This window comes from Miscanthus floridulus, unplaced genomic scaffold, assembly GCF_019320115.1.
Source record: "Miscanthus floridulus cultivar M001 unplaced genomic scaffold, ASM1932011v1 os_1688_1_2, whole genome shotgun sequence".
NCBI classification, from domain to species: domain Eukaryota; kingdom Viridiplantae; phylum Streptophyta; class Magnoliopsida; order Poales; family Poaceae; genus Miscanthus; species Miscanthus floridulus.
In genome coordinates, this window is record NW_027097853.1 from 4407 (window position 1) to 19884 (window position 15478).

Below are 15478 nucleotides of genomic sequence, written 5' to 3' on the forward strand. Positions count from 1 at the left end.
TTCAAGCGTTACAGGCAACCTGAAATTCACATGCCATCACAAAAGGCCATCACAGGATCCAATCGCCACCACCTCCAATCGTCGCCGCCAACCACCTCCAATCGCCACCGCCAACCACGCCTCGATTCGCCACCATCGCTCACGCCTGGTTCGCCGCGGAAAGAGATGGGGTTAGGATTTGGTCGGAGGGATGAAGGGAGAAGAATGGACGGTGGCGCGAGCGTGCGGCAGAGAAGGGGGAAGAATGAGGAAGAGTGCGAGAGAAGAACGGGAGCGGCAGAGAAGAACAGGGCGTGCTGCTCAGCCTTATCGTCTCGTACAGGGGACAATACGGGCACATACGGAAATATGGCACCTGCAGGTGGGCCTAGCTACGCTACAGACGTAGAAAAGGGCAAGGATGAGGGAGAAACAGAATAGTAATGGGAAGTTTTTCAATAAGAAGAATAGTAATGACGTTCTTTAAAACTTATGAAATTGTAATGACAAGAATCCAAATAACCCAAGAAACTAAGGGGCAAAGTAAAGGGCAAAGCGAGCGTAATGCTTTGCGAATCTGCTGCGAAGGCGTATCTGGAGTGATGCCAAAATAGTAGCAACTCTGCTGGCGTGGAGCGAGCTGAATCTCGTGAATCTGTTGCCTGGAATCTGGATGCGGAGGGCTAGCTCATGCTCTGTGCTGAGATAGTTACATCTTGAAGCCAACTGAGTTCTTCCGTTACGTTGGGCTGACTGAATCTGAAACTTTTACTGATCTGTTAGGATATATTTCATGTTTTTTTTTTGTCTTTTACCTTTTGGCTTTATGGAGAAGCTTGAGTTAGCCAGCTTTTCTGCATCCATCGGCAACAGCTGATTTCATTGCGACAGTTTTCTTCTAGTTTTGTTCCTGTCAACTGACCAACTGGTAAGCAGGTACAATGTGCTCAATAACGAGGCTCGCGTTTGTGCTTGCACTGGCTATAGCCTCATCAACTGAGGTTGCAGAGAGCAGAGATTTTAATATCTTGGGTAAGTTTTGAATCTATTGATTTTTGCTCCGTTCTCTCTTTTTCTTTATTGTTGAATGTTGCTGGTCCATAGCAGTGAATTTTCTGTTGCTATAAGTAGATCAGGTGCAACAACGTATGAAATCCTAAGTGTTGTTCTGAATGTCTTCTACCTATAAGGTTATAACTATCAAGTCTAGTGATAGTTTCAACTAGTTTACCTAAATTCCTTCTTGGTTTGCATTTGCATTTAATCCTGTGATCTGTTAAAGAAAACAATTACGTCTAAGCCATCAATTCTACTCACCGTAGAGGGTGTAGCTTCAGCTTAGCTGCTATTCCTTATAGAAACTCAAGCTTCTGAAGTTTTGCACTTCTGATCAATCTTTTCTTTTGTCTTCAATTCAGCTCAGGGCAGCTTGCCTGATGCAGCCAAGGGACTAGGTCTAACTGCATCCAGTGGAAAGCTGTGTAAATTATGTGAGCAGTACTCAACTGAGGCACTTTTCTATCTCACACAAAACGAAACACGGACTGAAATTCTTAGCATTCTACACCATGAATGTGCAAGCCTTGCCCCTCTGAAGTAGCAGGTATGTGTAGCTTGTGATCCGGCCTTGGGTACCACGTTTTCAGTTGCTTAAATCTATCGGTGTGTTGATGATTCACTCTGCTGCAGTGCATCACGCTGGTCGACTACTATGTACCCCTTTTCTTCCTCGAGGTTTCCATGGTTACCCCTGAAAAGTTCTGTGAATCGATGCATCTCAGCAAGAAGGGGATGAAGATTAGCCTACCCACTCGGGAGGGTACTTGTGGTTTATGCCACCATGTTGTTGTTGAAATTCTTGTCATGCTTAAAGATCCCAACACGCAGGTAATAGCCATATTTTCACTCTCCGTCGCCGACATTCTGTGCGTTGTACTGCTTTGTTCTTTGTACATACTGTAATGTCTTCCTTTGTTTGCTGTAATTTTGCAGCTGGAAGTAATCGACCTACTCACCAAAACATGCAGCAAGGCGCAGAACTATGAACAGCAGGTGAGCTAAGTTCAAGAAAAAGAATCTCAGATGTGCTATGAGTGCATCGGCCTATATTGAATGGTATCTGAGAACAAAAGTCAGCAAGAAATGAGAAACCTTAAACTGTTTAAACACTTTAGAAAGTAAATACTTCGGTGATTACTGTACTTTTCTGTTTTCGCCCCCAAAAAAACTAGACCAACCTAGGTGGCATTTTATTTAAGAAGAAAATAGGCACCCAAATATTCACATCAACGAGGATTTGAACCTAGATGGTCTGGGCACACATCCACGCCATCGACCAACTGAGCTAGCTCAGCTTCCTAATTTTAGCTGTCTTCTCCAATCTGCCTAAAGATGTACCAAGTTCAATCATCTTAGCTGTTCTCGAACTTTAACGCTTACAGAACTGTATCTTAAATTAGGTTGTTGCTGATGCCTGCACCCTGCAGGTTTGTGCAAATATTTCATATACAGAACAGGGGGTCTCTTTCTTTGAAATCTGACATTTGCTACCTCTGTTAGCTTCTGTTCATAATAATCTTCTTTTCATACCTCCAGTGCAAGCGGTTGGTCCTCAAGTATACCCCACTGATTCTGGTGAAGGGTCAGAAATTCCTTGAGACAACTGATGTCTGCTCTGCGATACATGCATGCAAAGCAGGCACACAAGCATCAATGGAAGCTATGCCTCTGTCTGCCATTTTGTGAAGATGATGCAAATCAGAATAAGGCTTATCGGCTTATCTGCCTAGGAGATCAAATTGGGGAGAAACGATGAAAGTCAGATGACTGTTTTAAGCTCTCTTCCTCTATTGCTGAAACACTAATGACTGGTGAAAATTCGACCGTGTAAAAATCTTTGGTGTAAATTTGGAGCCATATCCAGTGTTTCTGTGAACTATATAGCAACTGAGCAGCTACACCTATCTCTTCGGCATTAGATTGAGAGGTTGTAAGCAGTTATTGCATTTTACTGTATCATCTATTGTTTGTAACAACTGAGAGTTACGAATTCCTTGTTTCTCTGTTGCTCTGGCAAATGGTCTGTAACATTAAAGTGACAAGAAAACTTTTAGTTTGCTTTGAGATAATGAAACATGAGATTTAAAATACAGAGAAGGTTCATTTCATTGAATAAAATGAATGTAGCGATTACAAATGTTGAGCAATTGCACTCATAAACTTGCACTACCAAAAAACTCCATACATTTAGGTGGAAGAAAAATGTTTGTTTGCTATAATTTTGCAGCTAGAAGTAATCAAAGGTTTGCTTGTTTTGGCTTTTGTAGTGTATCTGTACATAACATATTTAGGCGCATAGCAAATGTACTTAGAAAAGCCTTATTCTTGCAGAGTTAAAGATGGGTTTGATTTATTTCAAAACATCCATTACGTGGTCCCATTCAGAGAAATTTTGCATTACAATCCTGAAATCACAGATCTGTGATCGACATGCCATGGTTCCCAGAGTGCATTTCAAATTTGAGCAAGAAAATGCACAGCAGACATCATAGCATCCATATGTTACAGAAATGGTTTGGATCCATGTCTTGATTCACACATCTAGTACTATACACATAACAGCATACCACCATAACAATTAGAGTGTAAAAAAACATGCTAATGATGCGTCATCTCATTGCATCCTCTGCTTTCTAAGCCTCTCAAGCTCCTTCACCATGTGCCAGTGCTCCAAAGAAAGACTCTTCTCGCCAAAGCTCAAGGCCATTATTTGTGCCATTGTTAGCCATCTGCAGATCAGAGGAAGGGAAATGAGCTCATAAACGATTCATAGACTTCCTGACCAAACAGCCAGGCTAGTGTTTTCAACTGTGGCCCTAATACAGACCTGCTAAGTTCAGAACAACCCAAGCTCCTATCATCGCGCATGGCACTGACCATTTCATCTTGAATCATCTGCAATAAGTGCAAACGTTACAACTCATTAACCATGTCATGCAAAGTGGTATAGTTGGATATTCGAATATGCATCTTTTGCAATCATATTCGAGGTTTTAAGATTATATCAAGGTTTTGGATCAGTGCCATTGCTAGATAGAGAATGGAGTAAGAGGTGTTTACCTGGTAAGTCTCAGGTTCAGTGGACTGAGGAAGAGACCTTACTGTGGCCAAATACCACCTCCAACTTTCAGTTTCCTCAGCACCTGCATTAACTGTGGGAACAGACGATGGCCGGAAAGGCACTACCAAGTCTGAAGGAAGGATGTTTGATTTTCCCTCAGAGAGAGTAAGTAGCTGCACATCAGCTGTCATTTCCAGCTTGTAGTACTCAAAATCGTAGTCAACCTGCAAGTAAATTCAAAGAAACTTAAATGTCAGATAATCGGTTCAACTTAACCTAAGGCCAGCAACACCAGTACTAGAATTAAAATATTAGGTTCAATGTTGCAAGGATCATTACCTTCTGCGACTCCATCAGATTCTTGAGCAGCATGGTATTTTCCACACCTTTACATGTCAATGACCCTGTCTGCAGAAGAGTCTCATCAAAGGTCAGATGAGTGCCTTGAGGTAGCTGCAGAACTCCTGTGACCAACCTACAGCAAATATTAGGGTAAGTATAGGTTACATTTTAGCTCTAAATGAAAGTTCATGTCAATATAATACTTATATACTGTTGATACTTAATAGACAATCTAAAAGCACGCACCTTCCTGACTTGTTGTCCTTTCTAGGTTGAAGTGTGGCTGAGTTGAGATAGTCAATTGACAGAGGTATGGCTTGTGAATATGGCACCAATTTCTGGATCAAAGAATACAGTTGATTCCCAAATATGGAAGCACTTTCCTTGTTGAAGCCAGTGAAATTCAAGGAGAGTCTGCCAACAGTGACCACGTCCACCCTACTGCGAAGCTGCATAAAGATTAATGAGCAATAATTTAGTAATTGGGTATGAATTGACTTTGCAAGAATCATCTCAAAGCAAACTTTTAAAATATGCTTATAGTTAGGGCATTAGATTAGAAATACAACATACTCTGGATAGAAGATGCAACAGCAAGCACTGGGCTGCAAGTTCATCATTGCCTAACACGAGAGTGAGGTGTGAGAGCAAAGATTGCCGAATGCCTTTTAACAGGCTAGGTGAAGGCTGCATGACCAAAACAAAGAACAGAATAAGTTCTATTAGTCAGTGGGTAAAAGCTGGTGAAAGTAGCAAACACACTACAGATTTCATGACAACAAATTTGGTAATATCTACCTCAACAACAGGCCTTGAAATAAAATCGTGGGATGATAATTTTCCCCATACCAAACAGTGAAGACGTGGCACCTGTATAATCATTTAAAGGAATCAAAAGTTTAAGGAAAAAAAATAGCAAAAGATAAACTAACATTTTCCCGTGTTATACATGACCTCAGGTACTATGTATATGCATACCTTGCTCGGAGGCAACTGAACTGTTACATCTTCCATGAGGTCTAACATTATATCATCTGGGTTGTCACTAGGAGCAGCAAGTTCTGGGTCAAATGTATATACACCAATAAACTCAATAACATCATTTAGCTTCACTTGACTTTCAGGCATGTCATAGATCTGTAACAAAGATATAAAAGAGTCAATCGTAAATACGATAACTAAAACAAAACCAAATAAATCTGATCATTTGTGTTTCATTCACAAAATTCTAGGTCATCACCTTCACTAGACATGAAAATGAGCTTCCAGGTATATGATGATCGCCTCCATTCATCTCTGGAACAGTTCCTGCCACTTCAGTTGAACTGGATGAGACATGAACATCGCCTTCCTTCTGCAAAGAGAATAGAGATTAAATCAGATTAATAGCCGGTTCATATAATTCTTCACAATGTTAGAAGGAAAATAAGCAGGTATGCATAAATAAATCAGGTTATCAACTATCCTAATTTATCAGGATACCTGCCTATATTCAGAGTAGAAAATTGCAGGATGACATATATTCAGGGGAATTGTCAGATGAAGCTTCCAAATACAAAAAAAACAAGCAAGAAACTGACACATACATTTATGAGATTCAGGCGTGTGCACATCAACATATAAGAAAGTAAGTATGAATATATGGTTCATGAGACAAACATGACCATTTAGTATTTAAATAGTGAAACTGAAATAAAATAATTGTCAACTCTTACCGGCTTCTTGCAGAATGAAGACTCTTTGTGCCCATTTTCTGAAACCTGTCGAAGAAAGAAATACACTAAATGTCAACACTTCAACAGTGGGTGTCAGGAATAATAGCTGCATTTTATTTGCAGGAAACATGTAAAAAAACATACATCCATAGCATCATCATCCCCATCTCTCTTCCTTTTCTCTCTTAATTCAGGTGCCAAGCAGTTTGACATCCTGCGGACATCAGGTCCTGGTGAAGACTCCAGTGTCCAAGAATTTTGTCCAGGTGCCTGTAATACACCAATTACAAATCCTGGTGAATTCTCATTTCCATCTGCTGGTGCGCTGATAAAAAAACCTTTAGGGTTACAGAATGAAAAACAAATGCCATGGAAGCAGTAACATACAGGCACACAGTGGAAGAGATGACGCTCCCAAAGATGTGAATCACAAGGATGTGGCATTGAGAACGGTGAGAAGTCAGTGTACTTGTTTGTCCTCCAAGTTGACCCATCCTACATAGATGATACAGTAAAATAACCTTAGCAGGCACTAAAGGCAGTTTTTGCAAGAGTTTATGAGCTTCAGTCCATTACCTTGAAAGCACCAATGTAGTACTCATTCCCAAGCATATCCTGAACCATTCCCCGGTACCGGACCAGGGTGTTTGGTTTGATCAATCCAAGATTTGATGCATCCAACACCGGAACCTGGAATAGTTTTTATTTTGGCATTAGAATCCTCGCTTAGAAACACGATACGAAAATGCGTGCAGCAAAAAGGAGACCCTTTACTCCTCCCCAGAATATGAAAATGAAAGCAGAAGTTCCTAACGCATGTTCTTATTTGTGCAGATTATTGATGAATTGAAATTAAATGACTCGATTTATGCGACTAGTCAATCCATATCTTGAATCGCCACCCAGATCCATAGGTAAACCAGTGTAAAGTAACCGGGAAAAACACAAAAATAAAAAACAGAAAGGGCAAGGGCTGATCCTCACCTTGGCAAGGCCGTCTTGCTCGAAGAGGAAGGAGCGGAAGAGGTCGCCGGCGCCCCAGTCCTTGCCCCGGAACGCCGCCACAGGGTCGGCTCCACCGGACTCCGCCGCGGCGGCGGCGGCCGTCCTCTCGAAGGTGGCGCGCACCGCGCCCAAGGGGTTCCCGACGAGATCGTACTGTGGCCCCACCATCTCCCTCTCTCTCTTCTTCTCTCGCGCTGGCCTCTGGGGTTTGGGACTCGGGAGCAACGGCGGGGGGAGGTGGGCAGGCGAGGGGACGAAGAGGACTGAGGGGCGGGGTGTTATAGTGGCTGGGGGTTTTGGCGCCACTGGCGGCGGCGCTTCCCGCCGTTTCCTGCCCGCTTCCCGCCATTGCTCTTGGGCTTGAGCTGGGTAAGAAGTCTCCTGAACCGAACTAGGCCTAGTTCTAAATGGGACTGTATCCACAATGTGTAGGCCTATGAAGGCCCAGCCTGTACGTTCTTGGAAGCAAGGACAATGGGCCTAAAAGATTTCCATCCTGGAACGCTTGCGTCAAGCAAAATGCAACCTCCGCAGCTCCGCTGGACGGACGTTGGGACTTGGGCGACCGAGGCCGATAGGTGGGCCCACAGCTTCTGTCTGCCGTCGAGCTCCTCCACCGCGGTGAGGTTTCTCCGGCGAGGAAAGCGGCTTAGAGAGCCGTGGAGAGGGCGGCAAGTCGCCGACAGCCCAGGCCGCGGAACGCTGCTGGTGGCGGGCGACGGGAGGCGAAAAATGCAGAAGATGGTAACGCGAGGAATACAGAACAGAAGACTGAGAAATATACATGCTAGTACAAAAGAATGCAAACTACTACTGTTGACATCATGTCCACCTACCAAGTTACACATGTGTAGTGGATCATAAGAAAATAGCTTTCAGGCAGATCACTCGTCTCGAGCTGAGGTATCATCCTCTCAAGAGCGAGATCCATTTACTGACACTGACAGAACATGTATTTATAGTATATGCCAGAAAGGAAGAAAAAAAATAGAAGGCCAAAAATGGAACAGGAACCGGGTTGCCTTCCAACCCTAGTATCTTCCTAACCAAGCTGAATTCTGTATAGCACACCGTACACTAGTAACAGAACAGCCTTCACGCCTTCGAGTACTTTGAGCTCCACATTGGTACCTTCAGAGGTTCGTCGTCGGGGGCACTGCCCCCGTTTTCAGCAGCGCTCAGGGAGTCCGAGATCAGAGGGTTTGATTCACCCTATTTCAAGTGATGTCAATGACATGCAACTTGTCAAGAAAGTTTCTAGATAACTAGAACAGCATAGTAATGTTTCCACAAAAATATAAATGTTGCATATCAAATGAAAAGATTTGACAAAAGATTAATGGAACAACAAAGATTTATAGATCTCAATCCGACAGTAGTTGTACTGAAACTCATGCTACGTGGATACTGTTCTGTCACCAGACTAATAAGAATTTCAGTTTCAAACTTCCATGAAATTTATCTGTTCGAATGTTATCTGCTTAAAACCCGATACTATCCATGGAATTTATCTGCTCAAAACACGATACTATCCATGTAAGTTAGCTAGCCATTGCAGAACATACCTGAATGACTTGCGGGGAGACTTCTGCTGGTTTTTGCTGAGTCTCTCTAGTGCAGAAGTATGAATACAAAACCATCCCAATTACCGCAATGAGGATTCCAAGTATGTTTCTCCAGCTAAACGGATCGTGAAGCAGAACATAGCCAAAGGTGAGAACCAAGCATGTTTTCAGATGCCCAAGAACTTGGTAAGTTACAGGAGATGTCTTCCCAATCACGAGAAAAGTGCTGAAGTTTACTGAGACTGAAATCAGGCATGACAACACGATGAAAAACTGCAGAGAATAAATGCAGACCCATAATCAGATGAAGTAATAATCAACAATTAACGTAAACTCCCCAAAGCCTGATTTAATGCTTACCAGAACTTGAGTTGTGTAATCGAAAGCAAAGACATTTTGGTTAGTCAAAAACCCATCAAGGAATGGACCGATAAGGAACAAAGTCAATGCTTGGTATGGGCAAGATTGGTACAGAAGCTGCGTTGAAGATACCTTGAACTTCTTCTGTATTGTATTTGTCATCTGATGGCTTGTTAAGGACTCAACTTATACATCACAGGACACTAATAGTCAAATTAAAGGCTTCTTCAGTGGCAACAATCCCCTTTTTAATGAAATGTGCTGGAAATATGCACATCACCACATTAAGATGATTGTGCTGATGTGCAATAAGCTGATGACAATACTAAACACGACAATGTATAACAAGTTTGAAATTTATGCTCAACAGGTAAACTAAATAATACAGTAGAGGAAGAATTAGCTTCTATTGACATATTAGCGCTTTGCCCCCTTTTTTGTAATATTAACAACCTCAAACACATGCAAAGTTTGTAGCGTGCAAATGATTCTGTGACAGATGTACCACATAAAAGAAAATAATGAGTATATGTCCAATTGAAAGGATACGATCTGAGCAATACAGGTTGTGATGATTGCCAGCAGGGACAGTACGGATCCCACAGTGTTGAGTTGCAGATCAGTTACAGTTGCAACACCAACACCAACAAGGAGCACACTAAGGGAGAGCTTGATATTCCGACTGCACAGTAAGGTCAGTGGAAATGATTAGATGATATATTATTGAGCTGCATAAAGCACATAATGTATTACAAACAAACCTAAATTTCTTCCTGAAGAAAAGGGTCTCCAATATAACAGTACAGGGAATAATAGCCAGCTTTGTCATCTGAACATGCACAATATTTCGTTATGAATTTGGTGGAGTGATTAGGATGTGAGATGGAGTGGCATTAATAGCGTCAAACTGAAACCATGTTTCTAGGACATTTTTGGCCCATCCTGATATACCTTTACTGATGACAGTACATCATTTTATGGGCGCCGAATAAGAAATTAGTGCCAGATCACCCAGTAAACCTTAAGTTTGGATGAATACAAACAGAATTAGAGAAAAAAAAAGGGTGTATACCTGATAGAAACCAACAGAATTGAAACCCAGGCTCAAGTTAAGAAGTCCGATCGATATGCCATTGAGCACTCCAAATCCCATGACGGTCCTTGCATCGAAAGGCTTGTGCTCAAAGAGCTTCATACATAATGCCACATGGAGAGAGCAGAACGTAACCAGGAGATGCCAGCTTGTCAAAGTAGTGGCTGCGAAACAAATACCGCATTTCATTAACACTTGAGGAAAACCTGCCTCCTTTGCTATTATTGTCTGTTTATAGACGGACTATCACTTGACGACACATGGTGACACAAAATATCCATGTAAATTAATGCGATCGGATTCCATAAATAGATCAAACGGTTAAAACATATCCATGTGCAATCAATAGCAAAAGTACGACGTGTTTTACTGCTAAAGATCACAGAGACCATTTTGGTATCACTTAAGCTGAACCCAGCCCCTTTTCCACGGCATAACCAATTCCAGTAAGTCACCTTAGCCCTATCATATGAACTCACAGCTCACTCATTCTCCAACTCAGGACACCAAATATTCGATCCACAGATAGTCAAGCTAATTTGCGCTTGCCCCTGAAACTGTGAAATCTCTCGCAGCACCAGTCTCTTCGTACCAATTCACAGCACAAAGCCGTTGTGCAGTTGTGCAGCACCCACCAATTCCCACTGCTCCCTAAACCCGCGTGGACTAATCTTGACCTCGTGCCTCAGCAGACAGCATACGAGTAAAAACATGGAGCAGAAGCATCTAAGAGCTAAACAGTAGCTGACCGGAAAGGAGCCAAGCATCTCGGACAAGATTGGATCTCATACCGAAGTTGAAGCCGAGGGAGCTCATGAGAGCCTTGTTGCAGATGACGATGGAGACGGAGGACACCACCGAGAGGCTGAGCGCCCCCACCGTCCCCAGCTGGAACTTCTCCCCCGCCACCCCCATCTCCACCCCGCCGCAGCAAGAGGACACGCAGAGCTGTAAAACCCAAAAACTCGCCGGCCCCAAAGCACCAAACCACGCCGCCGACCAGCACCTGCGAAGCACAAAAGGTCACATTTCGATCAAGCAACCGCAGCAAGAACACCAGGAAGCAGCCAAGAGCCGGCCTTTCCGGCCAAAACTACCTCTTTGCTCCCAAAGAACAGAATTCAGTCAAACAGGCAAGATCTGGGACTCTGGGAGACGAGCTCGTGAATCTGAGCTGAGCGCGGGACTGGCAGTGGCACGGGGATCTGAGAAACGAACTGGGGCAGGGCGGCAGGGGCTGGATCGGTGGGCTTGGCTTCGCGGCTGCGTCCTTGGCCTCCTCCCTCCCCCCTCTCCTGCTCACCGGAGACGGAGACGGAGACGGGTGTTTTATACAAAAGAAAAGAAAAGATATTGTTGCGAGTATATGGTCACCTCGGGTTGGTGGTGGTTGCTGTGGGGCAGATGTGTAATATTTCTTTTTTGTCAGGGGTGATCAAGGAGTTTTCTTAGGGTCAATTTGGTTTGGACTTTGGAATGTAATGTACTTTGCACGTGTTTAATGAGATTTGTAATTTTTTGTATTTGAAAGTATATATTGTTTGGTGAGGTGTTTGGTGGACTCAACTCGAATACGAGCTGGCGAGATTCACGCCATGTTCGTTTGGGCTTGTTTGACTGATAAGTCATGGCGGAAAATACTGACTGATTTGGTGTGAGAGAAAAGTACTGTTCGTTGGCTAAAAAGATACGGTTTATAAACCAAACAAGCTCAAACGAACAGGACGTCAATTGTTGTTTCAAATTAGGTCCAAATACTTAATAAGAGTACTTCATTTGCCTCGTACGACTGATTGATAGATAATTTCATATTGTCGGCGTATTGTGATGTGTTTTTTTAATAGAGTACTCTTATATGTGAATGGAGGCTATCATCTCCCATTTGTTGAATACTATATAGTGAGGTTGTATTTGCTTAGTGGATGCCACTTAACTTTTGGCCATCTTGGTATCTAATTGACCCTTTACTCGTTGTCAACCAATCAAAAAAATAATGCTCAAATATTTCTTTTTCTGCCAAAAAAAAATATATAGTCCACTAATCTGTACTAAGATAGTTGTTAACACATGAAATTTGACACGCGTCGGTCTGAGACGACTAAGCCCTTGTTTAGTTCGTGAAAAGTTTTCCCAAAAAATGCTACAGTACCCGTCACATCGAATCTTGCGATACGTGTACGGAGCATTAAATGTAGACGAAAAAAAATTAATTGCACAGTTTGATTGGAAATTACGAGACGAATATTTTGAGCCCAATTAGTCTATGATTGAACACTAATTACCAAATAAAAACGAAAGTGCTGCAGTAGCCAAATTTTTAACTTTCCACCCACTAAACACGGGCTAAGGTGAAAACGAAATTTTACAGTACCGGTCCACCTCCAGTTGAAATTTGTACTGTGTCTTGTCAAGAACCCACCCTTTGGTTGCTTTTGTGAAAAGTTGCGATGCTCTTTTGGCGGTACAATTTGTAGGTGCATGGGTTTATGGAGCACAGACACAAGTGTGTCCTTGCTGCTTGCCCCCCTCTGCACAGTCGATAGCATCAAGAAATAGTACATGCGTGAAATTCAGGGCCAAGGCTCCGACAGCTCACTGCGCCAGGATCTTGCATGTTTGCGGGAATCTCAACGCGCCAACGCGGTGATCCATACTCCACGAAAGTACCACTTCATTTTCATCACCAAATTGGGCTATGAATGCCGCCATCAAAACGAGTCCTTGTACCTCTCTGTTGCTCTAGCACTTGAAATATGTAGCAGTATAGGAGTGCTTGGCCCTAGAGAACATAAGTTCTTTTTTATTAATCCCTATGTCCCAGATTTAATTATTTTGTAGAGAGTTTAAACAAATTTATACAAAAAAAAAGAGCACATATATTTATGACACGAAATAGTTTCACTTAGGATGATTATATGGATTGATTTATTTTGGGACAGAGCGGGCAGTATAAACATACTCGGTACATCTATACAAATGTAAGGACTTGTGAGTTTAGAACAATTTAAGCAGGGCAAGAAAAAAACACATTTACACTCAATCAAGCACCTAAGTTAGGGCGACACAACTAAAATATGTCTATTCGGCCACATTTTCTGTCCCAAAATAAGTACATTTCCAACTTCTAAGTATGCATTTGGAAAAGTGTTTGTCCAGGTGCATGCATAGAAATGCACTTATTTGGAATGAAAGGATTATTCGATGCCATAAAATGACAAACCATTAGCGACCAATCATTGCTATTTATTAGACCAAAAGTGCTTACATTTATGGATAAATTTTAAATCATTGGAGTCCTTAAATTTGTGAATAGAGGGAGTATGTTGCTTTAATTTGAACCGAACTATCCGTAGCCAAGTTGGCGTCAGTGTGCGAGTTGGGTATAACTTAGATGATTAGGTTCTCTATGATAGAGTTTGTCCATCTAAGTTCAAGTTTTAAACTTGCCATGGTCATTCTAAAAAAAACTTGCCATGGTGCTTTTTTTTATATATTCTAAGTATTAGTAGTGCTATATTCTTTTAGTAGTAATAAGTACCGTGTCCAGCAATATAATGTCTGCCAATCCAGCTTTTAGGTGGTGCTCATAAGGATACAGCGTTTGTGCACATTCATAGGGCTGTGTGGTGTTTGTGCACATTCATAGGGTTGTGTGTGCACGTGAATGTAATTGTCTGTATTTGTATTGTTTTCATAAAATTAAATTGCCGTTTGTAAAAGGGATCGCATATAGATGAATGGTGTAAAGTTATTTTTAGTTATAAACAAGATCGCCTTGGACTATCTGAATTTCTGAAGTCAATTATTTTAGACATTGACCTATCTTTTTCATAATATATATCTATTAAATTGTTTGTTTGTGAAAATATATTTAAACAAATATACTCATAGATATCCAAACATTTTTTTATAAAAAAAAGAGACTAAAGATAATTTGCAGCCAAAGTGTGTGATCTAAGGCACCTCAAAACGTCATTTTATATATGTGACCGGATGTCCAGAAGGACTATAGAAAACGACACATTCATATACAGTGCAACGTACAGGCCAGAAGAAATAATGAGGAAACAAACCCACGGAAAAAGGGCACAAAAGGACGGGACGCCACCTTGGCATGCATGATGATGATCATTCTCGCGGCGTTGGTGTATGTTGCTGCTTCGAAACAAAGATATATATAGATAAACATATATGTATTTTTCCTTCTTCGATCGGTTTGGCCGTGTGGATAAGGAGGAAGGGGAAGGATATTGATGCATGGGCGAGAGGAGGATGAGAAGAAGAAGAGGGTGGGTTAGGTGGCACGCCATTGTCGTGGAGGACGATTGTACTTTGGGATTAGTTAACTAAAGCAGCATGAAATGGAACGCAGCCAAGTTGAGTTGGTTGGGTTTGGATGGCCTCCACCTGCTGCTTATTGCCATCTGCTACAGGAAGTAATCGGAGGTCGCTTTCGTTGGGTGGTCGCCGAACCCACCGACACTCTCAGCTCTCTCCCGGCCGGCCGGCCGGCGCTAGCTGCCTCTCTCACTCAGTCTCAGACTCAGATGAGATCAGAGCCAGTAGTGTAGTCCATGCATGTAGATGCCCATTCACTGTTCAGGGCGTTGGAGGCTGACACCGACGCCAAACAATCATGCAGTTGCAGTCCAATGGTGGTCGGAATTCTGAATCGTTTGGCCCTTGTTTAGGGCGCGTTTAGTTCCCAATTTTTTTTGGTTTGGCTACTGTTTGGCTACTGTAGCACGTTCGTTTGTATTTGGTAATTAGTATCTAACTATGGACTAATTAGGTTCGAAAGTTTCGTCTCGCGATTTCTCACCTAACTGTGTAATTAGTTTTTTTTTCGTCTACATTTAGTACTCCATGCATGTGTCGTAAGATTCTATGTGACATTTTAGGGTGAAAATTTTTTGGAACTAAACATGCCCTTAGTTCTCCAAAAGTGCACTATGCAAAAAGAAAATTTTCCGTCACATCAAACTTGCGATACATGCATAGAGTACTAAATGTAGACGAAATCAAAAACTAATTGCACAGTTTGCTTTAACTTTGCGAGACGAATCTTTTGAGCCTAATTAGTCAATGTTTGAACAATAATTCACAAATGCAAACGAAATGCTACAGTGAAGAATCGTGCACTATGTAAAGTTTGCAGGTACAAACTTTGCCGAACTAAACGCGCCCTCAATCGATTCTGCATATGACTGGATGGACGGAGGATGGCATGCATGCATGGCATGCTGGCTGTAAAAGCTAGCTTGTCCTTGCTCGCTCATTCCAGTACTACGGCCAATGT

The 15478-nt window shown here is 42.2% G+C and overlaps 2 protein-coding genes and 1 pseudogene across 2 annotated transcripts; 1 reads left to right on the forward strand and 2 right to left on the reverse strand.

Moving 5' to 3' along the window:
* Positions 1-915: 915 nt before the first annotated feature.
* Positions 916-2894, forward strand: LOC136534214 (uncharacterized; annotated as a pseudogene).
* A 507-nt stretch (positions 2895-3401) lies between these two features.
* LOC136534215 (mini-chromosome maintenance complex-binding protein-like) lies at positions 3402-7809 on the reverse strand. The gene is made up of 14 exons (XM_066526677.1): positions 7141-7809; positions 6733-6846; positions 6544-6651; positions 6301-6426; positions 6157-6201; positions 5682-5795; positions 5420-5578; positions 5240-5311; positions 5015-5128; positions 4688-4890; positions 4439-4574; positions 4099-4323; positions 3866-3933; positions 3402-3767 (listed from the first exon to the last, which is right to left on the reverse strand). Exons 1-14 carry the CDS (start codon positions 7327-7329, stop codon positions 3653-3655), a joined length of 1788 nt encoding a protein of 595 aa, XP_066382774.1. The 5' UTR covers positions 7330-7809; the 3' UTR covers positions 3402-3652.
* A 206-nt stretch (positions 7810-8015) lies between these two features.
* LOC136534216 (UDP-xylose transporter 3-like) lies at positions 8016-11504 on the reverse strand. The gene is made up of 8 exons (XM_066526678.1): positions 11277-11504; positions 10971-11185; positions 10159-10343; positions 9848-9915; positions 9636-9768; positions 9087-9248; positions 8727-8999; positions 8016-8373 (listed from the first exon to the last, which is right to left on the reverse strand). The coding sequence occupies exons 2-8, from the start codon at positions 11092-11094 to the stop codon at positions 8257-8259; spliced, it is 1062 nt and encodes a 353-aa protein (XP_066382775.1). The 5' UTR covers positions 11095-11185; positions 11277-11504; the 3' UTR covers positions 8016-8256.
* Positions 11505-15478: the final 3974 nt, after the last annotated feature.